At 43.8% G+C, this 27,832-nt stretch overlaps 2 protein-coding genes and 1 long non-coding RNA gene across 3 annotated transcripts in view; 1 reads left to right on the plus strand and 2 right to left on the minus strand.

The window, feature by feature from the left end:
* ZNF200 (zinc finger protein 200) lies at positions 1-13,243 on the minus strand. The gene is made up of 5 exons (XM_048224912.2): positions 12,871-13,243; positions 11,822-12,152; positions 11,126-11,217; positions 10,667-10,787; positions 1-2,280 (listed from the first exon to the last, which is right to left on the minus strand). The coding sequence occupies exons 2-5, from the start codon at positions 12,066-12,068 to the stop codon at positions 1,529-1,531; spliced, it is 1,212 nt and encodes a 403-aa protein (XP_048080869.1). The 5' UTR covers positions 12,069-12,152; positions 12,871-13,243; the 3' UTR covers positions 1-1,528.
* On the plus strand, positions 13,102-27,255 carry LOC130544334 (uncharacterized). Its single transcript, XR_008960546.1, has 2 exons — positions 13,102-13,538; positions 25,961-27,255. It is a non-coding gene; the product is annotated as an uncharacterized LOC130544334 (long non-coding RNA).
* The window catches only part of MEFV (MEFV innate immunity regulator, pyrin), a 13,041-nt gene continuing 1,443 nt past the window's right edge, over positions 16,235-27,832 (minus strand). The window contains exons 2-10 of the mRNA XM_026491079.4: positions 25,853-26,665; positions 23,885-24,240; positions 23,378-23,473; positions 20,146-20,376; positions 19,744-19,766; positions 18,049-18,164; positions 17,838-17,870; positions 17,458-17,490; positions 16,235-17,292 (exon numbers count right to left, since the gene is read on the minus strand). Of these exons, the coding sequence (XP_026346864.3) occupies positions 16,739-17,292; positions 17,458-17,490; positions 17,838-17,870; positions 18,049-18,164; positions 19,744-19,766; positions 20,146-20,376; positions 23,378-23,473; positions 23,885-24,240; positions 25,853-26,665 (2,255 nt within the window). The 3' untranslated portion in view covers positions 16,235-16,738. The remainder of the gene's footprint in view (positions 17,293-17,457; positions 17,491-17,837; positions 17,871-18,048; positions 18,165-19,743; positions 19,767-20,145; positions 20,377-23,377; positions 23,474-23,884; positions 24,241-25,852; positions 26,666-27,832) is intronic.

Here is a 27,832-nt window from a genome sequence, read left to right on the forward strand (position 1 = left end):
TATTATTTGTGGGTGGTATAATTTTGAACCACAAATTTAGAAACTGAGAAACTACTGAAAATTAACAACATTCAATGAGGTGGCTAGTTTCACAAATATATAATTAAAAATAACTCCTACGTAAGAACAATAATCAACTAGAAAAATACAATGAAAAAGCCATTTACAATAACAAAATTATACAGAACTTACATGAAGAAAATTAGAAAAATTTACTCAGGAATATAATACTTTAGTAAATGGAAAGGCATGTTTCTGGATGGGAAACAAAATTTATAAAGCTAACAAGTTTTCCCAAACAGTTTATAGGATTAACCTATTTCAATCAAAATACCAATGTAAAACCTTAGGAAACCTAAAAGAGAAGCAAAAACTGATCAAGAATCTTTAAAATAACACACCACAGGATCGGTCCCGTGAAGGCACCGCTGGCCTTGCCTCTGGGCAGACAAGTCAGGAAAGTCTGGGTATCAGGCGAAAGAGAACAAATATCCACTACAATGAAGACACTGGAATCTTGTCTCCTTGAGGGGCAATGTGAGCTAGCCACTGGAGACAACTGCTAAAAATAAAACACTACTTGTGAGGTAGTGACCACCCATTGCCAAGGGTCTGATGACTGCTTGGAGGGGACTTAAGCACATGGTAAGGTTATTGACCAGTCATGGGTCTAAGCCAATGTCTTCCTCTTCCTCTTCAGGCTCTTGGATTTCCTTTGTAGGCAGGTTTTCTTCTTGGCTCATCAGAGGGACAAGATTCTGAAGAGCTTTTCCAGTAACGGGGCTGGGCCTGAGCGATCCAAACTTCTTCTGGCAATGTAAAGGCATGAGTGAGCTGTCTGAGCAAGCGCTAGACAAAATACAGTAAGAACAGGAGACACTAAAAGTACGCTGTGAAAAGTAGGCCCATAAAAGTCACTTTTCACTACAAAATGCAAACGTTATCGAGATCAATTATTTAGATCACATAAAAATGACAGAGTAAGCATTTGACATTCAATTGCTGTATTTTCCTATATTCCAAAGTAAACAATCCCTTGCAACACTCAAGCTTTAACAGGGTATTCTTAGAAGGTTATGTGAATTGCTAATAGAAGCTATTGGCTTAACAAATCAGTAGTTTGGTTCTTTCAGGGGAACACAGTTCCAGATAAGGACCTTTGCATTATTATTTTTTTCTCAAGTGTGAATTCCTATGTGGGGGAAAATGGATTCCTTTCCGTACACTGAGTCACTGTACACCTCCTTGCAGGTGAGTGGCCTCCAGAGTCACATTCAAAGCCATTTTGGGAAAGGGATCTGTGGCCTATACATTGTTGTGTAAATTCACAAAAGAAAGCTCCTTAATCCAAAAACTGTGGATGCTAACTGAGGTATAGCCCTTGACGGTGTTTTCTTCCCTGGGAATTTTCTAAAAACTTGAGGTTTTAGCCAAGATGGGTATTTATCCAATTTTGGCTATAATGAGGTTTTCACATATCTGTATCTTTTCAGACAGCCTGGGAGTTCAGAACTCCTTACGAAACATTTCAGGTTGAGGCAGGATCATCAGACCTCTCTTGATCCCATTTCTGCTTTCGGGTCTTACATGCCGAATGGGTTTTTTCATGCCGGGTGCAGTTGGACAGCCGACCAAATCTTCTCCCACATTTTTTGCAACTATATGGCCTTTCAGCCTCATGACTCTGCAGATGAAGCACAAAGTCTTTGTTCTCTGGGAAGGTTTTCCCACATTCTGGACACTTAAATATCTTCTCCCTTATATGGATTCCTTCATGGCGACTCCGATGAGAGTTTTGACGAAAGTTTTTGCCACACTGAGAACACGAATAAGGTTTCTCTCCTGTATGGATTCGCTCATGTTTATTAAGGTTTGTTTTATGATTGAAGCTTTTCCCACAGTGACTACAGTCATAGGGTTTTTCTCCAGTGTGAGTCCTCTGGTGGGAAATAAGGTAAGAACTTTCATTAAACTGTTTCCCACACAGTGGACAAGTGTACCATCTTCTTGTTCTCCGATTTCGGGTAAGTGCAATCACATTGATATCCACATATTTTGAGAGTTCCTCTAGTGGAGTATCATTTTCAATTGTAACTAGAAGATTTCTCATTTTCCTTTGCTTGGGAATAGATGTATTTAGTCTGTCTTTATGGCAATATGGAGATTCCTCAGAGACCACAGAACAATCCACTTCATCACAATCTGAAGTCTTTTCTCTATGATCATCATTCTCTACAGTTTCCTTCTGAAGATCGTCACTCTCAGGATTCATGTCATTGACTATGGAAACAAAGAGAATTTAGTAACTTTTGAGGGATATGACACCAGGAAGGACAAAACAAGTTAGATTTCTCATCAAACAATAATCTTGAGTGTCAGAAATCTGAGGACTAGCAGATAATCATTATCAACACTCCTTTTCCACTCTTACTGTAGAATATATGACTGATTAATCTTTCTATGCAATGTGAGCACACAGTCCTTTTTTTTTTTTTAATGAAATGATTGGGACTGTACTGAAAGATTTCATGTTTGCTTCTAAATAGGCACTAATTACTCAACAAGTGCATACTGATCTTATTATATTCTGTGTAGAGCGGTGAGCTAAGGACCAAGAGATGAAGGACATAAATACTAAAGGGTACCACTCAAGCTCTTTAAGAGGCTAGTAAGTGAACAGTAAGATGAGTTATTTCTACGTTTTCACTACATTAACTATTATGGTATTATAGGATTAGATAATACTGTAATATCCTCTATAGTGAAAAACTGGGAACAATTCAAATGACCAAAAATAATGAAGGCATATCACACTCACTCAGTGGGTGATTATTTGGGCATTACGGTGATTACCACAAGTAATAAAACTAAAGTATGGTAGAAATCAATGTGGTCTTTGTAGGGGAGGAAGGGGAGTAGTAATTGGGCAATGGGCACAAAAGGGACTTCTGGGGTGCTAGGAGTTTGGTGGTTAGGCAAAATGTGTACATTTTTGTGAAAATCGGAGGTGAACACTTATGATTTGTAGACTTTTCTGTATTTATACCTCCAAAAGAAGTCTGTAAAATAACAGATTATAAAGACTAGATAACAAAGTAAAAAAGTATGCCGTGAAAAGGGGGGTGGTGACAAGGGACTCCCAAAACTCTGGGCAACTTGCTGAAAATAAAGGGTTAAATCAACCACTTCGGTATGTGGCTGACCACAGCCTGGAATATGTGTCTTTGCTGGAATTTGCAGTTTCATACCGAAAGGTGTTTTCTTTTTCATTCACTCCCTTAGATAATGAAATGCTGGGTCAAAGCAAACGGCAATATTTATCACAGCTCTTAACAGATTGCCACACTTCTTTCAAAAGAAGCTTACCAACTTTTAATACTGTCATCAACATGTGGGTATCAATTTTACCTAATCTTGCCAGCATTAGACTGAACTTAAAAACACTTAATGGGTATAAAACGGTTTCTCATTGTAGCTTTTTTTGTACTTCGTTATTACAAACTAGCAATTTATTGGGCTGAGACTTTTATAAATTTAAATAAATTTTATATACTGCAAATCTTAATCTCTGTGTCAATCACTACTGATGTAAATATTTAACTGAAGTCTTTCTCTGTAACTCCACAACTTAAAACCATAAAAAAGTATTAAAATCTGATAAATTTTCTATTTTCTGGCCATTCCTTTGTGACTTATATTTACACTTAACTTTTAATACATTTGGAGCTTAGTATCACACTGCATTTGTTTGTAACATGTGTAATATTGGTAAAAATCAGCCAGAATATCCTTTTTAAAAGTTTGACTCTTACTGTATTTACAGTATAAATAAATTTGAAGGGCACCAATATCTTTACATGATTTTAGTTTTTGCATTTAGACTTGTTTCTCCAATTTATAAGAATCTTCTATATTTACTGATAAAACATCTGTGGTTTACTATTTTATTTTTTTTAAAGATTTTATTTATTTATTTGACAGAGAGAGACAGCAAGAGAAGGAACACAAGCAGGGGGATCTAGAGAGGGAGAAGCAGGCTTCCTACTGAGCAGGGAGCCCGACGCAGGGCTGGATCTTAGGACCCCGGGATCATGACCTGAGCCGAAGGCAGATGCCTAATGACTGAGCCACCCAGGCGCCCCTGTGGTTTACTCTTTTATAGCCATTCTGAATGACACCTTCCATCATTCTGCGTTAAGAATGCTATTGTTATACATTCCCTATCCACCTACTTTAAAACTATTAAAGATGTTTTTGTTGATCCTTTTAGATTTTTCTAAGTCCAAACCATATTTTGGTTCCCTCCCTTCTCAGTATTTATTCTTCTTATTCTTTTTTTAAGGATTTTATTTTTTAATTTGAGACAGAGAAACAGCGATAATGAGAGAGAGCACAAGCGTGGAGGAGAGGGAGAAGTAGGCTCCCTGCTCATGGGGCTCGATCCCAGGACCCTGGGATTATGACATGAGCTGAAGGCAGATGCTTAACCCAACTGTGCCACTCAGGTGCCCCAATATTTATTCTTCCTAGCCGCTTATCTCTTTGCTTTATCCAGTTAATGATATTAATAATGACAGCAGGTTTCCCTATTTTGTTCTTTTTTCCCGCAGATTTTATTCATTTGAGAGAGAGAGCGCGCACGCGTGCGAGAGAGCATGGGCGGGGTGGAGGGTGGGGGGGCCCAGGAGGGGAAAGTGCAGAGGGAGAGGGAGAATCCCAAGCAGGCTCCCTGCCTAGCGTGGAGCCCAGCATGGGGCTTCATCTCACAGCCCTGAGATCATGACCTGAGCTGAAATCAAGAGTTGGACGCTCAACTGACTGAGCCACCCAGGAGCCCCAGTGTACTAATTTTTAATGTAAAAATTTTTAGTAGCTAAATATGATTCATATGGTTCAAAAATCTAAATATGAAAAGGTATCTGCTAAAAAGTCTTACTCCAGTCCCTCTCCCTATCCATTCTACTCATCACCCAGATAGGTACCAGTTTTTATTAGTTTCTTTTTATTCTTCCATTGTTTCTCTAGATAGATCTTCTTTCTCCCCTCTTATTACATAAAGGGTAATATACTATGTATATGTCTGCTAATGCTTTATTTTGATCATTATATTCAAGTGCATGGCGCTTACCATGGTGTGCTGTGTAGACACAGCTTATTCAGCCAGTCCCCTGCAGAGACACTTGGATTGTCTTCAACCTTGATTCCACAAACAATACTACAATGGACAACCGTAATTGCATATTATTTTGAATGTGTGCTATTAACTGAAGGTTAGATTCTCAGAATTGGGACTGCTGGATCAAAGGTAAATGCATCTTTAATATTGGTAATTGGACTCCCATATATAGGGAGTGTACCATTCTGCACGTCCACCAGTATTATACCTGTCTCCCAACAACCTCACTACCAATGTGTTAAGTTTCTGATTTCTAGAAATCTGATAGATGAAAAAAGATGGTAACTTGGTAGAAGTTTACTCTGCATTTCTAATTATGAGTAGGGCTGGACATCTCTTCATGTGTTTATGGGTCATTTGTATTCCTAAGTGAATCTGTTACGGCTTTTTCTTGGTGTGCAAAGTAGGGTATGATTTGCCAAATGGCTGAGTGGTCCCAACACCTTTATAAGCTCCTTCCTCTCCACTGCTCTTCTTTTCAATTTTCCTGGTGACTCGTATTTATTTTTCATTTTTGTATTTATTTCTCCAATTGTATTAGAGATCAGATTGTCTAGTTCCAGGGGGAAAAAAATCCTACTGGTATTTTTAAAGGGATTACATTCTCTTCATAAACCAACCTGGGGAGAACTGACGTTTTAATGTTAAATTTTCCTAGTAAACATGGTATTTCTTCCCATTCTTTCAAATCTACTTCTGTGTCCTTTAGAAAAAGTGTTTTGAAGTTTTTCTCATAATATCTGCATATTTCTTTTTTTTTTTTTTAAAGATTTTATTTACTTATTTGACAGAGATAGAGACAGCCAGCGAGAGAAGGAACACAAGCAGGGGGAGTGGGAGAGGAAGAAGCAGGCTCATAGCGGAAGAGCCTGATGTGGGGCTCGATCCCACAATGCCGGGATCACGCCCTGAGCCGAAGGCAGACGCTTAACTGCTGTGCCACCCAGGCGCCCCAATATCTGCATATTTCTTAAGTTTATTTCTAGGTGTTTAATCTTTTTTGTTCCTATAACTTCTAAGTGACTGTTTGCATGTAAGAAAGCTAATGATTTCCATAAAATAATTTTTCACCCCATTGCCTTACTGAATGCTCTTATTATTTATAATTTTCAGATACTTTTTAGGGTTTTCCAGTTACACAATTATATCACATGTAATAGATGGTTTATCTGTTTCTTAAATTCTTACACATCTAATTTCTTTCTCATTTAACTGCCCTAGCTAATACCTAAAACACAATATTGAATAGTAGTAGTGATAGTGGGCTTCATTGTTGTAGTTCTAATTTTAGAGGGAATGCCTTCCAGTGTTCCCCATTAAACAGATGCAGACTGCATCTGTTCCATTAATGAAGTATCCATTAGTTACTATTTTGTTGTGTTCTTCTGAAGGAGTTTGTACTTTGTCAAATATCTTTTCAGTAACTGTGAAAACGATAAGATTTTTCTCCTTGTTATTATAAAATAGATTATATTAATAGACTTTTTATTATTAAATCATCTTTGCATTTTTGGAATAAATCTTACTTGATCATGACTGTTTTCTTAATCAGGTTGTGGTATCTTTGTTACACTAATTTCATGAAAAGAATTGGAAGTTTTTCTTATTCTTTTAACTGAAAGTTTTCATCGCATTTCAATGGTCTAATTTTTAAAGATTTGTAAGAATTTTCTGTGAAACTGAGTCTGGTCCTTTCCCTTTGTGGGGGGCTAGGTTTTTTTTTTTTTTTTTTTTTTTGACAATTCCAATTTCCTCTTTGGAAATTGATTTATCTATTTCTGTTTAAATCTTTCTACTTATTAGTTCCTCTATTTCTAACTTACTCATTTTTTTTTTTAAAGATTTTATTTATTTATTTGACAGAGAGAGAGACAGCCAGCGAGAGAGGGAACACAAGCAGGGGGAGTGGGAGAGGAAGAAGCAGGCTCCCAGCGGAGGAGCCTCACGTGGGGCTCGATCCCAGAACGCCAGGATCACGCCCTGAGCTGAAGGTAGACACTTAACGACTGAGCCACCCAGGTGCCCCTAACTTACTGATTTCTAATTTTGTATCTACTAATACTTTCTTCCTGTTTTCCTTTATTTTATTTTTTTCCCTAACTTTGAGCCAGAGGCTTAATTGCTTTCATTTTTCTAAATTAATATGTGTTTTTAAGGCATAAATTTTCTTTGAGTACCACTTTAGGTTATGCTACAGATTCTGAAACATGGTATATTCTAGGAAAATTATGTAATTTTTTAAAATTTATTTTTCTTTAAAGATTTTATTTATTTATTTGACAGGGGCGGGGGAAGGGAGGGAGAGCAAGCAAGCACAAGCAGGGGGAGAGGGAGAGGGAGAAGCAGGTTCCCTGCTGAGCAGGGAACCTGACAGGGGCTCAATCCCAGGACCCTGGGATCATAACCTGAGCTGAAGGCAGACTCTTAACTGACTGAGCCACCCAGGCGCTCCTAGAAAAATTGTGTAATGTTAATTTGTATTTCCTCTGTAACCCAAGTTTACTTAATAGTTTAAGCATTTCTCAGTGAACTTTTTTCCCAGTTTCAGTATTACTTTCTAGTTGTACTGCACTGTGATAAATCCTATTGTGTTATTTCTACTTTTTGGAATCTACTGAGTCTTTGTTGTATAATATATAGTTAATCTGCATCAATCTTGAAAAGGCTTATATTCTCTTACCACAGTAGAGGGCAGATATGAACATAGGAACTATCTCTTTGAAAATTTAAGTGTTCTATATTTTCAGTTGTTTTATGTGATTCATTTGAACTGAGACACACATTCTGTCCTCCTCTGCCAAGGATTCTCCTGTGATTCCTATCCCCACAAGGTGTCATTCCCTTACATTTTTCCTTTCCAAACTACTTAATGTTACTATTTCGAATGTCAGCTATATACTGATGACTCCCAAATCTCTACATCTTTACATGTGACCTCCAATTCCTAATGTTCAAGTGCCCAAAGAATAATCTCACCTTATTTCCTATCATGGATTCAATCTCATCTACAATCGAATCTATCTTCTTCCAAACTCTGCTCCTGGGCCCATATCCTATCTTGACCTTGTGATAGCTCTTTATAGCTATAATGGTTTCATAATGGTTATCTTTTTATGTGAATGACTTATCTTTTAAAAACAAATTGGAAGCTTTAGAGGGCAGGAATGGAGCACTATGTATCATTTTAACCCACTGATAATCAACTCCAGAATCCAGCTCTGCCTAAGGACAAAGCAAGTAGCATTTATTAAATGTTGGTTTAAATCATCAGCTTTGGGGTATGGGTGAGGATTGGGCCTGAGAGCCTCAAAGTCCATGATCAAAGTGTTCCTGGAACTGGCACATACCCACCAACCAGTCACCTAAAATAAATGCTAGTTTTACCCAAGACTGAGAAAAACTCAGCGTAATAAATCTGATCTGTTTATGCTTATCTCTAAAATAAGAAAACATTAGAATTGCCTGGCTGGCTCAGTTGGTAGAGCATGCTTGTTCTCAAGTTGTAAGCTGGAGCCCCACGTTGGGAACAGAGTTTACAATCAATCAATCAATCAATCCATACACACACACATATATATACATATATATAATATATAAAATCTTAAAAAAAATATTACATAGAATAACTTGTGGGAAATGAAGCAGGCTCTCTTTGTACCACACTACACTCACCACACAGTGTAAGACAACTACAGAGTTCAACAGTCGTGGATTTGATTTTTGTTACCCCAGGCAACTCACAAAACCCACCTTCTGCTCCACTTCAGCCTCAGAAGCAAACAGCCCTGAAGGCAAAGTAAAAAATATTAGGTACTCAGCAAAATGATTTTTGAGGGCTCCTGACTCTAGGCTAGCAGTATATTTGTAGAGAAAGGCTGAATCATCTCTCAGCAGCTTGCTGCTGCCAGATGAGTTCATACATAGTATTCTCATTTCTTTTTTAACCATTACTGGGAAATAAGCACAAATGAAGAAGGCCCCATTCACCAACCATATAGAAAATTCAATGAAAATTTTTTGAGAAATGCAGGAAGAAGGCAGTATAATTCTGGGCTAAGACTGTAAGCTCTGATGTTTGAATCCCTGAGTCCAAATCCCTGCTTTGCTACCTACTGCTGTGTGACCTTTACCAATTTCTTTTCTGGTTTTCTTTCTTTCTTTCTTTTTTTTTTTTTTTGGTGGGAAGGAAAGCAAAGTTTATTGAGCAATAGTATGAAGCTCCTGAAGAGGGAGAGGACCCAAGAGGGTTGCCCAACCTTTAGCAATTTCTTAACATTTTTCTGCTTCAGTTCCGTCATTTGTAAAATAGTAGTTAATTCTTATACTCTACCTTTGTGAGAAATGTATGTGATAATAAATGCATGCAAAGCACTTGAACTAGTGCCTCATACAATAATGGCACATGGGTGCTTAATAAGTGCCAGATATTATTCCCATCAATAGTTGGATATATTTTCATTCATACTAGTAGACTTCATAACTACTGGACATTAAGAAAAAAAAAAAAGACTTAGGGGCGCCTGGGTGGCACAGCGGTTAAGCGTCTGCCTTCGGCTCAGGGCATGATCCCGGCGTTATGGGATCGAGCCCCACATCAGGCTCCTCTGCTATGAGCCTGCTTCTTCCTCTCCCACTCCCCCTGCTTGTGTTCCCTCTCTCGCTGGCTGTCTCTATCTCTGTCAAATAAATAAACAAAATCTTAAAAAAAAAAAAGACTTAAAAGAGTCATGGGTCCAATGAAAACACTAATTTAAAATACACCTGTTGGGGGGCGCCTGGGTGGCACAGCGGTTAAGTGTCTGCCTTCGGCTCAGGGCGTGATCCCGGCGGTCTAGGATCGAGCCCCACATCAGGCTCTTCCACTATGAGCCTGCTTCTTCCTCTCCCACTCCCCCTGCTTGTGTTCCCTCTCTCGCTGGCTGTCTCTATCTCTGTCGAATAAATAAATAAAATCTTAAAAAAAAAAAAAATACACCTGTTGGGGGACTAGCGCTGAATCCAGAAAATGGACTCAGAAACAATTTGCCTGATTTTCTATCTGTTTGAATATCTGATGTCAGTACATCAGCTGCAGGTCTTGCTTACCAAGACAAGTCTCCTCCACCCTTGCTGCCCTAAAGATATAGGAAAAATGGCCACCACAGCTGGTACAGGCTCTGCCACAAGGCATAGAACAAAAATTAAACATGTGTGACCATGTACTTAGCTAGTGTTCATCAGGTCCTTAAAAAGTCTGACAGGGGCGCCTGGGTGGCTCAGTTGTTAAGCATCTGCCTTCGGCTCAGGGCGTGATCCTAGGGTCCTGGGATCGTGCCCCGTATCGGGCTCCCTGCTCCGCTGGGAGCCTGCTTTGCCCACTCCCCCTGCTTGTGTTCCCTCTCTCGCTGGCTGTCTCTCTGTCAAATAAATAGAATCTTAAAAAAATATATGACAAAATAGAAGAACGTGCTTCTTCCATAACATTCAATATGAACACACAAGATTTCTTACCCAGTAACATCATCTCCCCAACATTGTCTTCCTTCTCTGAGGTGGGCTGTTGAGTAGCATCCAGGCTCACACATTCTTCTTGGGAGTGAAATACATTCAAATCCTCAAGGACCACCAGTTCCTGAAAGAGCAATAGGCCCCCTTCCTCTTAATAACAGAGGTTCTTTGGTTCTTTGACAACTCTGTTGGCAAAAAAGACTGAAACCCAACGATCAGGGAAGGGAAGGTCAAAGGGGTCTATAAATTCCACGCAGATGCAGCATGGACCAGATGGCCAGGCTGAGAGAGGAGCCAAAGGACAAGCAGAAGAGAAATATCCAAGGAGGAAGTGAAAAACGAGCCCACTCTCCTTACTGACTCCCAGAGTGTGTTTTTATACATGGGCTGGCTGAGCAGGGAGCGCTGAAAGAGCAGAGAAGATGATGTACTCAAAACAGTGAACGGGAAAACCAAACCCACCTCAGGCTCAGTTTTCAAATACAGAGACACTGTGTCCTGTTTCTGCTGGATTCCTTCTCTGGGCAGAAGCTTCACCATGGGATGAGGTTGCACTGGGTAAAGAGGAAGCTGTAGTTAATGGAAAAATCAGTGATTCTAATATGGGAACCCTAACCACACCTTAAGGCCACACTGTCCTCACTCCTTCCGAAGGCAACTTATGGCTTTTTCTGCTTCTGTGAGCCCAGGAAGAGTTCAAGCTATAAACCACAGGGTCTTGAACCTATATAGGGTCTCCTCATTATGAAAAGAATGATTCTCTTAAGAACTTTTAAAATTCCCATTACTACTAAAGGGAAGGCTGGAGGAGCGTAATGTCTGAAGATGCCCACAACAAGCACAAAATTTCCAAAATTCCACATAAACTGCAGTCAATTCAACAATTCATCCACATTTCTTTATCCTAAAATGATATACACCCTCCCAATGTTTGGGTAAAACTGACACTACGTTTACTCTCTGGGTTTACACACACCCAGCAATCCACTCGAACTCCAGCTTGAGAAAAAATACTCCCTCTCCCCAACATGTTGAGTTATTAGAATCAACTTTTTTCAATACCCACCATCCTAATTTGAATTCTTACTAACATAAAAACCTATTTCAGCCCCTAGTACCATTCCCTTCTCTGCTAGTGAAACAGCATGTGCTTCTTACGTCTGTTCTGAAAGTTTGAGCTCACATCCTTCATAATAACCAAGGTCTCCTTGACTTTCTGATTGGGCTGGACCAGGCTTGGCTTGGGCAAGAAGGTGAGGAAGTGCTCCAGAACCAGCTGGTGGATGGTCTTGGGCCCACTAGTAGCATCTCGAAGTAGGTCTTGGCCCAGCTTGGAGTCTGGAGGAACTCTCAGTATAAAGGACCGCTTTGGCTTTAGGGGCATTGGAACCACTTTTGCAGCCATCGCGCCTTGCAATCACACACCACACTCGTTTTGCAGAGCTTCAGGAGTCACCTCTTACTGAAGGAAATCTGTCAGAGAGCCGAGCTGCAGACGAGAGAAACCATGGTTTACCCACAAAACCAGGTCCAATACACGGCCTGGATAGGGAGGCCACATGAAATTTAAAGCGGAAGGAAAGAAAGAAGCTGGGGTGAGGAACTCCTAACTGAAACGGAAGGCCCCTGGACTAGACACTCATAGCAAGGCCTGAGAGGACGCTCTGAGAACGAAAGCCGAAGGATGTCCAAACCCCAGGGGTCATCCTGCTGAGAAATATGAAGTGCAAACTCCACTGGGAAGAGCGGTTTAACTCCTGCTGGCAGAAAGAACAACGGGCTAGAAGATAGGAAACCTGAGGTCCAATACCGAGGGCAGCTGCTTAGAAGTTGGCCTGGCCATTGAATGAAGCCGTAGTGCGCACCTTGGACCGCGGGTCCCTCGGATGCCCTTCGGAGGGCAATTGATGGCTCAAGGAGCAAACGCAAGGCCGCACGAGAAGTCCATACAGGGCCTGCTGACTCCTTTCCGCCGTGAGAGCCCTGTTGAGAGCGGCGAGGGACATCCCAATAGGGCCCAGCTGGCCAGGCCCATTCTGGAGCCTCTCCCACCAGCCAAGGGTACCTTTATCACAAAGCCCAGGCGGCGACATTGCCCGGGGTACGTTCCTGGCTCCCTAGCCGGCCAGGCTTCCCCAGCAACGGACCAAGCTCTAGCTCCCCAGAGGCCACCTCAGCCTGGTTCCCGCCCTCGCGGAGCCCCTCACCTCTCAGGGGCTCTGTCGCCCCTGGGCGCTTGCAGGGGACGGCCCAGAGACCCCGGCGCAGAGAGACCGGGAAACCAGGCGCGAGAGGCCGAGCCCTCCCCTCGCCCTTCGGAGTGTCCTCACAGGCCGCCGGCGACTATTGGCGTGAGGCGCCGTCAGTTGGGGAGGACCGCCGGGACACGGTGCCTTCTGGGAGGCTGGGAGCCTTGGCAGCCGTTACGTCACAACCGGTGTCTCGTTTCCGGTGCGGAAGCCTGGTCTCCCCGCTCGGAGCGGGCGGGCTGCGCTTGAGAAGGCGATGCTCGCGGACGACATGCAAAGCTCTCAGCGCCAGAGGGAGAACGGGCTGGCGGCAACCGCTGTTTCTGTGGCTCGGTCTGGGAGACGGAAAGCAGGACGCTGGCTCCAACCCTCCGCGACGGGCTGGCTCCTCTCCAGGTACTGGGGGTGTGGCTCCATGGCCTTCTGGGAAATGTAGTTCGGCTCCAAACAGGCAATGGGAGGCCGACCGGCGAGGCGGTTGGGGCAGGACAGTCTCCACCCCCACCCCCCCACCTCCCGCCTGGGGCTCGACCGGTAGTGGGCTGCCTCTAGGACAGGAAGACCTGCGAGAATCTGCGGCTGTTTCCGCTGCAGCATCCAGGGTGCGTCGAAGGACCGCTGAGGCGGTGAGTGGGTGGCGGGTCAAGGTCTATGCCTGGTTCTGGGTCCTGTCACAGCTGTCTTTTCCGGTAGGGGCGGCCCATAGGTCAGAACCGAGCGACCCTCCCCTTCCCCGCTTGCCCTCTTCTAGCTTGGGGTCTGAACGGGCCATCTTGTTTTCTTAGAAATCCTAGTGATCCTTCTGCAGTCGCCGTCGTTTCCGTCCTCAGCCTCTCAGGGAGTCCTAACCGCCCTTTCTCCCTGCGTTGTTCCCGTACTCGGTTCATTCCCCAGTGAGGCACTGATCAGGGTTGTGACAACCCCGGGGCAGGGATTGCTTTATTCCTGTATGTGACGCCAGCTTCCAGCTGGATGACCAAAGTAAAAACATAAATGGATGTTTTTTCCTTAACGCTAACTATAGGTGACTCATATAGCCATGGTTTAAAATATGTTACAGACTTGTGTCAAAACTATATGTTACCAAAAGTTTTTCTAAAAACAAAGGATACTTGCTTTTCCAGACATCAAAAACCAAAACAAAGCAAACAATAACAAAAACTCCTTCAATCAAAGCAGTACGGTTTAAACTGGAAGTAAATAGAACAGTAGAAAAGAATAGTAAGTGCCGAAGTTGATCTGAATGTACGTGGACCTGTATGAAAGGATAGCATTTCAACTTAGTGTAAAATAGATGGTGCTAGCAAAAATTGTCTATTCTTCTGGAAAGAAAGAAAGACTCGTGTCCTTATATACAAAAAAATGGAATTTAATAGCCAATAAAAGAACACAAAAGACCATTAATTTAATGTCGGGGCACCTGGGTGACTCAGTCCGTTAAAGCATCTGCCTTCAGCTCAGATCATGATCTCAGGGTCCTGGGATCGAGTCCTGGCATCAGGCTCCCTGCTCCGTAGGGAGGCTGCTTCTCCCTCTGTACCCGCCCCCCATGCACGCGCGCGCCTGTGCGCGCGCGCGCTCTCTCTCGCAAAAATAAATCTTAAAAAAAAACCTGATGAGTGGCTAAACAACATTTAGTATATCCATATAACGGATTATTATTCAGCTATAAAAAAATGAATGAGTACTAATACATGCTGCAACGTGAATGGACCTCGAAAACATTTTGCCAAGTGAAAGAAGTCAGTCATAGAAGACCACATACTGTATGATTCTGCTTGCATGAAATGTTCAGAATAGGCAAATCCATAGAGACAAAAAGTAGGGTAGTAGTTGCCAGGGGGTGGGGGAAAGGGAGAGTGGCAAGTGACTGCCAATGGATGCAGGGCTTGTTTTGGGGGTGATGAAAATGTTCTGGATTTAGTGGTGGTGTTTGTACACATTGTGAATATACTAAAACCCACTTACCTATATACTTTAAAAGGGTGAATTTTATGTTTTGTGAATTATATCTCAATTAAAAAAAAAACACCAGACAGGGAAATTTTTCATCGTACAAATACAAGTGTTTAGTATCTAAAATATTTTTGAGAGACGCCTGGGTGGCTCGATGAGTTAAGTGTCTGCCTTTGGCTTAGGTCATGATCTCAGGGTCCTGGAATTGAGTCCTGAATCAGGGTCCTTGCTCAGTGGGAAGCCTGCTTCTCCCTCTGCCTGCTGCTCCCCCTGCTTGTACTCTCTCTCTGACAACTAAATAAAATTTAAAAAAATAATAAAATATTTTTGAAGAAATACTAGAAACAACTAAGTTCAATATCTAGATTCCACATAGCAAGTAGTCAGAGAAGCTGTGCTGTTTCTGTAGAATGAAACAAAAGGTAGAAGTCCACCTGGAAAATTCACAGCCTTACTAACAGATAATGAAATAAATTAAAACATAGGTAAAACCCCATTATATCTCTATTGAATGAGCAAAAAATTTTAAAGGAGAAACATTGCTTTGGGCATGAAACATCATTTAATCTTTCTGGAGGATTGTATGGCCAACTGTAGCAAGTGTTATCACATAGTTCACATTCTGGAGCCATTTTAGGAGTAACAGAAGAAAAAAATATGTGTATGGGGAGATGGTGGAATACAGGAAGCTATTCATGGACAGGTTATAGCAAGGGAGAATTGGGAACGGCTAAGCAAATAGAGCACATGAACTCTGTCAGAGAATGGATTATGTGCATAGAACAAAGCTCCATGGAGAAACCAGGGCCACAATCGCAGAGAAGCCGAGTCTAGTCTAGGCTCTAGTGTGAGGATGGAAAGATGAGTTGGAGTGCGAGGGGTTTGGAGTCTAATCTTCATTTGAGTCTTTTTTTCCCTTTACATCCTTTCTCTTTACATCTCTTTATTTTTTTTTAAGATTTTATTTATTTATTCGACAGAGAGAGAGACAGCCAGCGAGAGAGGGAAGAAGCAGGGGGAGTGGGAGAGGAAGAAGCAGGCTCATAGCGGGGGAGCCTGATGTGGGACTCGATCCCGTAACGTCGGGATCACGCCCTGAGCCGAAGGCAGACGATTAACCGCTGTGCCACCCAGGCGCCCCTCTTTACATCTCTTTAAATGCAGGATGATAGAGGGGATATCTGTGAACTAGAACAGATTTTCAGATACAGATCAGGACAGACTTTTAAAAAAATCTGACACTTGGAATATGTGTCAAATGTTTTCCCACTATACAGCTCCATCTTTTTCATGGTATTCAGTAGGGAAATGGGATCTCACAATGATTGACTAAATGACGACAAATTGAGTGCAAACTGAGTGCAATTATGACCAAGTTTTCTAACTTATTTATTTATGAGACTTAGCCAATACTCTTAAGATCCATAATTCATTAATCCAGGTACAAAAATATAACAACCCAGTCTGCTTGTTCTATTTCTCAGCTTTCCAAGTCTTCAAGAAAGAGGAGGATAGAATGAGGGGACACATCCTTGCCGTAGAATTCTGAGGGAAGACGAGGGTGAGATCTCTGCCTTGGGGGCATCTTAGGTGCAATTCATACAAGGATTTATTAAGCAACAGCCATGTACTTCTTCCTCTGAGGTGTCATCAGTGCATGTGTTCTCTTCACCCTTAGTTTACCAATATTTGTGTACACAGCTTATTTCTGCTACCATTCCATAGACTCTTTGGGCACAGGTACTCTTCTCTTATTTGTTATATTACCCACCGCAGCTGGAACCCAGTAGGCATACAGTAATGACAGTTGAGTGTACAGATTCAAGATACAAGGTTGGGAGCCAGAAGAGGGATGCAAAGTGTTGGGCATTCAGTGAGATCCCTGGTCACCCACTGGACAGATGGTCAGAGGATCCATGTTCTTCCCTCCATCATGTGTTCCAGGGCTGAACATAGGCTTAAGGGGCCCAGAAGAAGAGAAGCTGGTGAATGTGTAGATGAGAGATTTGTATGTTACATTGTAAAAGGAAATGTCTCCAGCCTGGTAGTCCAGGAAGATGCCCACACGTCTGGGGGGTTCCCTTATCTGCAAGCGTGTTGGGGGAATGGTGGACACCTGGTACTCATTCCGCTTCATCATCATCACTACCCAGTAGCCATTGTCGGGTGACAGAGTCATGCTCCCTTTCCTGCTCGCAGATGCCTTGCAGATGCCCAGGATCCACCCTGTCTTTTTTCCCACCTCCACTTCCCAGTAATGGCGGCCAGAGAGAAAGCTTTGAAGGCCTAGGGTGATGGTGCAACTATCAAATCTTTCTGGATTGTCAGGCAGACGATTACACTTGTCTCCAAGTCTCACGCTCTTCAGGTTATTAGAGAAGATGAGGTTGGGGTGGGCAGTTTCTGCATCCAGAGTCACATCAACTGCAGAAAGAATTAGAATAACTAGCTCAGGGTCCATGGGAAGTGGACCTACAGGGTTCTCCCCACCTCCAGGAAACATGGGTAGGAGCAGTCTTGTGGAACGCACTGGAGGTCAGCACAGGGACCCAGCAGGTGAAGTCCACTTGCCTTAGTCTGGGCACTTACCGGCATATGCCTGAGCGCAAATCAGTTCTGGAACTACAGAGAAAAAGAAGATGGGGGCAAAAAACCTGAGTATCCAAATTCAGAGAGGCTAAATGTACCCTGGTCACCACAACAAGGAAAGACAAGGACCCCTGCCCTGGCTCCGGACCTTGCTTCCTCTGCTTGGGTTAGCCCCATTACTCCTAGACCCTGGGGCCTGCCTTAAAGACTGTGGTCTGATGAGCTGACCCAGCCAACAAATCCAGCACAGAGCCTATGAAGGCTTTCTTCTGCCTTTGTTACACGTGTTTTTCTCTCTTCTAAATAATGCCCAGAAATCAATAGCATAGGGGATATCACAGTAACCCCTGACAAGTACGTTCTGCCATTACCATACTCACCATTGAAGCTGTCCGTTTCTGAACGCAGCTTTTCTAAAAGAAGAAAGAGAGCTTGAGTTAAGTTCCCCAGCTAGGGACAGATCAGGAAGAGGCTGAAGGCAGCGTCAGAAAGGCCATGGGAGATGGAGGAGGGATGCCAGAGGGGTCTGGGCTACATGGACATCAAGGAGGACGTGAGCAGGTGCCTCCCCTTTCCCCCAAGCCCACCTACCCAAGAAGGACTTCATGCGCTTCTCCACAAACTCTGATTTCTGGTAGATCACATGGATCTTTTTTTCCACATCTGAAGGAATGCCCCAGGGCTTAGGAACAGTCGCTATCTTGACCCTAGAGACAAAAGACTTGGCCAGAGAGGGCTGGTGCATGGGAGTAGCCCAAGTCCCCATGAGGTGGAAGTAAGGTACAGCGTCCACGGGGGACACGCAGCCCACTTGGGCTTGGCAAAGAAAGTCTTCCCTGGACTCCGAGTTTTAAATACTCTTTCTCAGCTTTGGCCACAGATTGGCATCACCTAGGGAGTTTTAAAAACCACTGATCTCAAAACCATAGTGAGTTTTTATAATGGCCTTAAAATGGTGCTGATATTGAAATGCTCAACCCAGAATTACCTATGTCAAATTATTTATACTACTTTTGTCCTTTTCTGTTGAAATAAAAATGATAATAAATAAGAAAAAAACAATGAGATATGACTCATTAGGATGGTTATTATTATTTTGAAAAAAATCAAAATGACAGGTGTTAGCAAGGATGTGGAAAAATAGGGACCCTTGTGCATTGGTGGTAGGAAAGTAAAATGGTACTGACACTGTGGGAAATAGTATAGTGATTCCTCGAAAAACTAAACATAGAACTACCATATGACACATCAGTTCCACATCTTGGTATATGCCCAAAAGAATAGAAAGCAGAGACTCAAACAGATATATGTACAGCAATATTCATAGCAGCAGCATTCACAATACCCAAAAGGTGGAAACAACCCAAGTGTCCATTGGTGGATGAAAGGATAAACAATTTGTGGTCTATGCATACAGTGGAATATTACTCAGCCTTACAAAGGAGTGAAATTCTGACACATTCTGCGATGTGGATGAACCTTGAAGACGTTATGCTAAGTGAAATAAGCCAGACGCAAAAGCACAAATACTGTATGATTCCACTCATATGAAACAGAGTAGTGAAATTCATGAAGATGGAATGTAGAATGGTGGTTGCCAGGGGCTGGGGGAGGGGGCAATAGGGAGTTAGGTTTTAATAGTATGGAGTTTCCATTTGGGAGAATGAAAAAGTGCTGCAGACGATGGTGGCGTTGGTTGAACAATAATATGAATGTACTTAATGCCACAGAACTGCACATTTAAAAATGGTTAGAGTGGTAAGTTTCATTTTATATGTATTTTATCACCAAAAAAAGGAAAAAAATTATGCTAGGATCATGCTCTTGAAGATTGGAATTTAATTTGTGTGCCAGGGCCTGGATGTCAGGATTTTGTAAAGCTACTGGAGTAATTATAATGTCCAGCCTCCTCTCTTCCCTCCCCTTCCTTCCCCTGTTTGGGCTTAGCATCACCACTCCTAGAAAGTGCTTCCCTCCCTGAGACCATAAGCACTTGTGGAGGGAGGCACTTCCGCAGGAACAGTTTGCATGAGGCAAATTGCAATCTTAGGAACCATCATTAGCACGATAGGCTGTGTTCTTTTCAGTCTTCAGCCCATGCTCTCTCTCCTGATCACACTCCCATTTTTCCTACACAAATCCAGAAAGGCCTTAGGAAGCTGCAGGAGATGGGAGGAGCCCAGGAGGAGTCATAGACTCGGGGCTGGGAGCATCTCCCTCCTAGGGATGCCTCCCCCACTGCTTCCTGCAGGATACCCAAGGGAACACGAGGGGACCTCTCGGTACCTGTGCAGGGTGACTCCGATGTCCTAGGAGAGAAAAGAGGGAAGCTCTCCATTACCAGTCTCCTAGGGGCTGCACTGACTCCTGGTCTTTCCTCTTGGGCTCACAGCCCTGGGGTGTCAGCAAAACTGGGGTACCTCTCCCCCATTCTAATTTTTATTACCCGAGTGGTAGCCTGGTCGGGCTTGCAACAGAACTGCACCCAAACCCTGCTTTTCTCTTCTGGGATGGCAGGGGATCCCTTGTAAGCTGGGCCACCCTGGGCTCCTGAGGGCTCATCAAAGGGGTCTGGGCACAAGACCTTTGTCTTGTACTGACTTGGGCAGAGCTAATGGCAGTGCTGAAAGCCCATGTCATCCTTCTGGGCACAGTGGGAAGGGGAAAGCCAGGCCCAGCCACACTTACCTTCATAAGCTCCCATTCCGGCTGGCACTGCTTGGCTTCCAACTCCCCAATCAGCTTGTCAAGAAGGGCAATGTCTCTGGACACATGGGTGTTATATTTTTCCCCAACCTGGCCAATGGTCTGGCTCAGATCCTCTAGTGAGGCCACAAAGAGCTTCTCTTGCTGCTCCAGAAGATGGTACAGCTGCTCCAACTGGTGCCGGAGTGTCTGCTTCTGGGTTTCAATTTGTTTCTGGGGAACAGAAAGGTGTAGGGGTCTGTGCAGTGTGTTGGAGGTGTGTGCCCAGGGAATCCCTAGAAGCCCACCTCCTGGAGGTGGATAAGAGGCTGGATCCCTCAGCTTCTTGGAGGACTGGATTTTAGAGAAGGAGACAAAATGGGCCAGAACCTTCCAGAACAGACTGAGGGTGGCAGGGGCCGGCTCTTGTAAAATGCCCTAAAATCTAGTATTCTGGGTTGATTTGTATCCCCTCCAAAATTTATGTTAAAGTCCTAACCTCTGGTACCTAAAGAATATGATCTTATTTGGAAATAGCATCATTGCCGATGTAATTAGTTAAGATGAGGTCATACCGGAGTGGGCCACTGGCGTGGGGAAGTTGGAACACAGACACAGGGAGAACACCATGTGAAGAAACACAAGGAAAAGATGACCTCTACCAGCTGAGGGGAGCGGCCTGGCAGATGTCTGTCCTTCACGGCCCTCAGAAGGAACCGGTTCTGCCGACACCTTGACGGCGGACTTCTGGCCTACAGAACTGTGAGGGAATACATTTCTGTGGTTTAAGCCACTCAGTCTGTGCTACTCTGTTACGGCGGCCACAGGACCCTGACATATCTGCTATCATCTTTTTCCTTCCTTGAAAGCCAGTGTGAGGATGATATATGCCTGGGGTTGTAAATGGACAAGGTTATGACCACCACAGTGTCCAGGAAGGAGACTTCTCTCTACTCTCCACCAGAGTGCTGGCATGCAAGGTCCTCAGCGTGGCTCTGAATGAAGGCAGTCAGTCCGTTTATGTGAATGTAAGTGAGCTTGACCTCTGCTACCGCTGCATGTAGGGCAGCCGCCTGGCCCATGTTCTAGCGAGAGTTTCTGTGGAAAGGTGAACTGGCTCTAGGGAACATTCTTCCTCCATGGAGGGAGAACCCCTTTCGAATCTTCTAAGACTGGACTTAAGAAGTCTCATCATTTTGAGCTCTCTAGTCTTTTTGAACCAAAAATGTTTCCTCACCCCTTGTTGTTGAGCGTGCTAACATTGGCTTTTTTTTCCTTAAAGAGGACAGGTCAGTTGTCATGTTCAATGGCCTATATTCTAAAATTGTCTGATAATTTTGCTTATGATTAAGTTCAGATTAAGCATCTTAAACAAGAATACCATATTCTTAATGCTCTAGGCTCCCTAGCACATCCCATGGGGAGGCAAAGAGTGTCCAGTTTGTCCATCACCATTGTTGTGATACAGAGGTCAGTCACTTGGTTGAGGAGGGGTTTGCCTCATCTCTCCAGTGTAAGTACATATTATTTACTTTATAATTATTAAGTAATTGGAGGAGTGGTACTTTGAGAGGATGTCAATATCCTGTTCTCTTACGATCTTCTGCTAAAATTTTTGTTGATGATCTCTGTTGGTGTTCATTGATTTATTGGTGTTTGTATAGTGGAAAATTTCTTTTTTGAGGTTTTTAAGAAGTTTTTATTTATTTATTTAAGTAATCTCTGCACCCATAGAGGGGCTGCAACTCACAACCCTGAGATCAAGAGTCCTATACTCTCTGCCCGAGCCAGCCAGGCACCCCATAACCGTTCATCCATACTTGTTTTAGCTGGCATTGGGCTGTAAAAAAGTTTCCCCTCCCCCTTTCATATGATTAAAAAATTATATATATTTTTGACTATTGAGAGGAGGAAGAGTAGAAGTCTTGAAAACAGCATCACCTTTCCATGGGGGCTTTCCATGGGGGCTCATGTCACTGTGAGTGTTTTAAGGGAAGAACAGACCTTCTTGTCTCCCTGAGTTTCCATGTGGCCCAGGCTTCTGCCTCACCGTCATGGTGGGGAGCATCCCTGACCTCTGCTTCACCCACAAGTTCCAAGCCACCTGGTATTATAGGGAAGGTGTTTTCTTTTCTTCTTTTTTAGAAAGAGAGAGCGAGAAGGCGAGCTGGTCAGTGGGGAGGTGGTGAGGTGACCAGGGGAAGGAAGGGCAGAGGGAGAGAGGGGCTCGATCTCACGACCCTGAGATCATGACCTGAGCTGAAATCAAGTCAGACTCTTAACCGACTGAGCCACCCAGGCACCCTAGAAAGGGGTTTTCTTTTACTACACTTCATGAGTTTCCCAAAAATTAGACACCTAGGCCAATGCCATGCCCACCCCCATTCCTGCCCTTTGTTATCTTTGCCTGTTTCCCATTGTGGTTTGGGAGATGGGATCCAGCCAACAGAAATGGGTCAGACAAATTAAGGCTCTTTGGGGTAGTTGAATTTGCTTGCAGGGAGAATGGAAGCAACTTATGTGTCCTAGGTTCAACAGAGGAAGGCCAACAAGTGTATTTATTGAAATCTGTGGCATCACAAAATGACAGTTGTAAAGAAAATGTCTAACCATTTGAGGGGGCGCCTGGGTGGCACAGCGGTTAAGCGTCTGCCTTCGCTCTCAGGGTGTGATCCTGCCGTTATGGGATCGAGTCCCACATCAGGCTCCTCTGCTATGAGCCTGCTTCTTCCTCTCCCACTCCCCCTGCTTGTGTTCCCTCCCTTGCTGGCTGTCTCTCTCTGTCAAGTAAATAAATAAAATCTTAAAAAAAAAAGAAAAGAAAATGTCTAACCATTTGAATTTTTAAAAATCCATGCGGTTTTAAAAAAAACAAAATGGACAATTATAAAAATGATACAAAGGAGTATTTAAAATAGAAAAGTCTCTCTTCCCATTTCCTCAATCCCATCCCTCAGTGACAGCCACTGGTGTTAATTTCTCTAGACCATTTTGTAGTGAATATGAGAAAGCACAGCTCCTTGGAGATTTCCCTCCCTGCTGGGAGTGGGTGTCCCTCTCCAGGGACAAGCTCCTATTACCTCCCTGCCCCCCAAGAGCAGGTAATTCTAAATAGGTGATCAGTTCTGCTTCCCTGTGAACTGAACATAATTTGGGGACCCCTGCTCACTCCCCTCCCTCCTTTTTCAGGGGTGAATTCAGGCAAGGATTGGCCACAGAACACCCCTGGCCTTACCAGGAAGTTTGCAGTCTTCTTATCCCCCTGAGATCTCTGCTCCTCCCCAGATTTTCTCAACTCCTTCAGATGTTCCAGCTGCTTTTGAATTTGCTCCTGGAAAAGGGGCACTTGTTGAAGCCTAAACTTGGCCTCTGCTATCTTTAGTTGGTGCCAGCTCTAGAGGGAAAACTCTGCTTTAGGGAGTAAAGCTGAGGGTGCTGCAGCCAAGAGCACAGGGAGGGCCCAGGAAAGGGGGAAAATGAATCCATCACACCAAGGGAAGCAGATCCAAGAGGTGGTGAGAGAGAGATTCTTAATGACATGTGGGCACCTGGATTCAGCCATACCTGAAGCTAGTGCCCTTGGATCTCAGCTGCATGAACCAGTAAATTCCCTCTTTGCTGGTTTGGTTTGTATTGTGTTTTTGCCACTTAACAGCCCAAAAATGCTGACTAATGCACCAACATCCCAGGGTTGGGAAATAAAGTAGCCCTGACTCCCCACCCCACCCACAAGAAGCCCTACCTTGTATTCCAGGGCAGCCTCCTCAATGGGGCGTACCCAGTGGCCTTGATGTTCCTGAGTCAGCCTGCAGATGAGGCAGATAGGCTCCCTGTGGTCCTCACAGAAGAGCAGCTGGACCTGCTTCATGTGTCTCTCACACTGTGGCAGGGACTTGGGGCTCAAGTTAGCTATCTGCAGGCCTTCGTGCTGCTTGTTGTCTTCCGAGTTATTTACTTGGAGTGAGGCCAGGCTCAGGAAGCTGCTGCGTTTGCGTATGCCTGAGGTCTTGGGATCCCTAGAAGCAACGGAGTATCTGCAGGAATCGTCTCCTTCCTGAGCACGGCAAAGGGGATACACAGCCTCATCCTGTGGCTTCCCTGGGGACATGGCAGTGGAAAAATTTCCTGAGTGACAAACCCAAAATGTCCCAAAGGGGTGCTGCAAGGCGCAGCAGAGAGAGAGAGAGAGAGCCCATGCCTTGTACACACAAGTTCCTGGTTAGACTGTTGCCACTTCTAACTTGTCCTCCCCTGACTTCGTTCCAGCAAGGCAGCAAACCACCCAGCGGAAGTGAGGGCAAAGGGCTAGATCTCATGACCGTCCTGAGATTTGAATTCCTGGGTATTTATCCTAAAGAAAAGCCTTTTGTTATAAATTCTATGCCTTCCTCCCACACATATACAGATCTAGCAGGTGATATAAAGGCAGTGAGACGTTCTGACCAGTGTTTGCTCTGCCACTTAAAACCACCCAGGCTGCTCATGACTCGAGTGGGAGCCCCCTGGGAACAGTAATTCACTCATAGTCTGACCCCTAGCAGAGTCCCTAGCACATGATAAGGATTTGAGAAGTCTGTGTTAAATGAAAGAACTAAAGGGACCTCTCCTCACATCCAGGTTCAGGAAGAATTAAATGGAAGTAAGGAAAGAGACTTGATTTTATAAGGCTGAAGGGTATAATGCACCATGATGACAAACAGCTATGACTAGTGTGCCCCAAGACCATAGCACAACCTCATAAAGCAGAATGACAGGAGGTACAGTCAGAAACACACTCAATTCATTAGTCCCCTCCCACCACCTCTCACAAGGTTCCAGGAATTCATATCACATCTGTAAGTGAGACTGTGGGAGGCCCCTTTAGTAACAATGCTCCCCTCCTTCCCTAATGATAGAATTGATTGCTGCCCATCAATTGATGGCTGCTTCCCTGCCCCCCTCCCCAAAACCCCATTTCTTGCAGTTAGGTGTGGCTACTTGACTACATTCTGGCCAAAGGGATATAAATGAAGGCATCCTGAACAGATTCTAGAAACTTCTGGAGACTTTCCCTAAGTAATACTCTTCTCCTTTGTCCTTCCATTGTGCTGCTTGGAATGAGGATGCCACCCCCTGAGACCATGAGTTTGAGAGCAAACTTTGTGGAGCAGAAAAACAGCAGGAGCCTGGTTCCTGGCCCATGGAGTACCACATCTGTTCTGGACCCTCTGTGTTGTTTATGTGAAGGAGAGACAAACTTCTGTCTTGTTTCAGTTAGCATTATTTTGGCATTTATGTCATCCACAACCCAACATAATCCCAATTTCTGCCTCCTTAGTAGATGAGATTTAGGATTTTAGCCAACAGCTTTCCTCCCTGCCCAGAAAGGTGAATGGCAGAATCTCAGCCCCATGACATACTGCCATAGGGTCATTGTGAGAAGCAGGTATTTTACCCAGTCTTTTCCAGATGCTCACGCTGGTGTCTGTGACTTCTGTGGAATTCTAAAGGATTTCAGAGTGTCTAAGAACTTGAACTTCTATGCAACATTTTATGAAGATGTGCATACGTACATTTTTTTCAGGATTCACAGCCTACCTCAGATCCCAGGGGGCACCCAGGGATCTGTTGACATAAATACAGTGGGGATAAAAGGTTTGTGAGGGAAGACCTACACAGGTCACCATTCCTAAGGATGCCAGGTTTTCTGAGTTTTGGGGTCCTTTCTTACCTGAAGAAGGAGAGACTTCTGGACCTGAAGGCTGGTGGAGCTCACTGCCTGCCACCTCCTTCAAGGTCTCAGAGGGTTCTTGACCCTCAATTCCATTTTTCTTTGAAGGTCCTGTAGATTCTGGATGCTCCCAGGTTGTCTGGAGACCAGACGACGATACATTGGAAAGTGTGTTCCTGAATACTCCCCCCTTCAAGATCATGGAATGTTCTGGATTCCTGGGGCCTTTCTCTGGAGCCACAGTAGCACCTATATCCAGAGTGGCCACTTCACTGGGGGTGGCTGCTGAGTCTGGATGATCACTTCTCATTTTCTCTTGACTCAGAAGAGTTTCTGGATTGGGGAGTTCTCTCTCTCTCGAAATGGTAAAATCAAGACTTCTGGGTCGCTGCTGCCCGGAGATCCTGGATTTTATTCTTTGGGACCCAGTAGGAGATTCAGAGGCATGTTCTTGGAGACTTCCTGTAGAGCTGGAATTCCTGCGTAGCTTGCCACTGGGACTCCCCTTCTCCCCCTGTTGCTTGCCATAAAGCGGGCTTCTCCTGGAGGACAGAGTCATGCTCCTGGACCCTGGCTTGCCCTGCATATCCTGGTCCTCAGAGGTCGTCTGATCTCTCCGTTTGCCCTGAGGCTTCTTCTGGGACCCCCTTCCAGCCTCATGCTGGCCGGATGGCCGGCTGATGGCCCCATCACCACTTTGCCGCTGCCTATCACCTTCCAGGCCATCTGGTATCCTCAGGCCCTTGGGCTTATTCTCCCCAGAGGAACAAGACATTGCTGAGCTGTCTGTGCCACTTTCTTGTATCAGATACTCTGCAAAGACAAAAGAATGTGAAGGCATGGAATTGTGCCGTGCTCAGGGCCAGGGCTTGGGACAGAAGGAAGAGAAGGGAAAATCCTCTCAGTGGTGATTATAGGTGTATAAAACTCACAAAATCTATCAAAGAATTAAGGTATTTGGCACAAAAATTTGAAAACAGACTTTGAAGGACAATTAAAACTCCAGAAACTAATTTACTTCTGTTTTATTCTTTGGTTTCACGACATGAAGAAAATCCTAACACACAGGTAAGTAAGTGTAAATGGTGATTTTTGTTTTAAACAACTTGCTTGGAAGTTTCAGGATACAGTTTCATGAAACAGAAATCACAGGAAAGTCTTAATTCCAAGGTCTACATAAAAAGGAGTTCAAGTACAGCACAAACGATTGCCCTGCTGGCCTCTAGAATTTCAGAATTTTGTTAATGACACATTTTAATATGAATTTGTTGGTTTTGTAAATAAGAAAAATTAATAAAATTTAGATTAAGTATTTGTTAACATTCTAAAGAATCCCTGAAGTATGTTCCTTGGATGTAACTTGAAAACCACTACTCTAATAAAGAAATGAAGATATCCTGTAATCAGCACTTTAATTTTTGGTAGAAGAAGCTCTTATTAAAATTGCTTCAGAGTTGTTTAAAACACTTTGCTGTTGCAAACACTTTGCTTCCTAGGAAAATGTAAGTTCCCCAAACTGACTCAAGAACTAATGGGAAAGCCCTAAAGATGCTAATGACCAGGTTTCATTTTTTTTTTTAAGATTTTATTTATTTATTTATTTGACAGAGAGAGAGACAGCCAGCGAGAGAGGGAACACAAGCAGGGGGAGTGGGAGAGGAAGAAGCAGGCTCCCAGCGGAGGAGCCTGATGTGGGGCTCGATCCCGGAACGCCGGGATCACACCCAGAGCCGAAGGCAGACGCTTGACGACTGAGCCACCCAGGTGCCCCTAATAACCAGGTTTTAAAACATGAAAAGGTAACTTAAAAACTCTACTCATCAAATTACACTGGACTCAGATTATGGTTTAGTCCTATCAGTCTTTCAGAGAGCAGAGAACTTTTATGTTACTTAAACGTTCTACTTCAGAAAAACACATGGAAAGCATTTCTAATGTGTCCTTAAAGTCTAGAAGTAGAAGAAATATTCAAACACTAAC

Source organism: Ursus arctos, unplaced genomic scaffold (assembly GCF_023065955.2).
Source record: "Ursus arctos isolate Adak ecotype North America unplaced genomic scaffold, UrsArc2.0 scaffold_2, whole genome shotgun sequence".
NCBI lineage: Eukaryota > Metazoa > Chordata > Mammalia > Carnivora > Ursidae > Ursus > Ursus arctos.

Bases quoted from the DNA above. Each gene is read 5' to 3' on its own strand.
- ZNF200 (XM_048224912.2), bottom strand. From the start codon at position 12,068: ATGGCTGCAAAAGTGGTTCCAATGCCCCTAAAGCCAAAGCGGTCCTTT. The intron at 11,218-11,821 runs GTAAGAAGCACA...CTCTTTACCCAG, and splicing joins CTCAAACTTTCAGAACAGAC to TGCAACCTCATCCCATGGTG. The intron at 2,281-10,666 runs GTAAGAAATCTT...TTGTTTCCATAG, and splicing joins TGGGGAGATGATGTTACTGG to TCAATGACATGAATCCTGAG.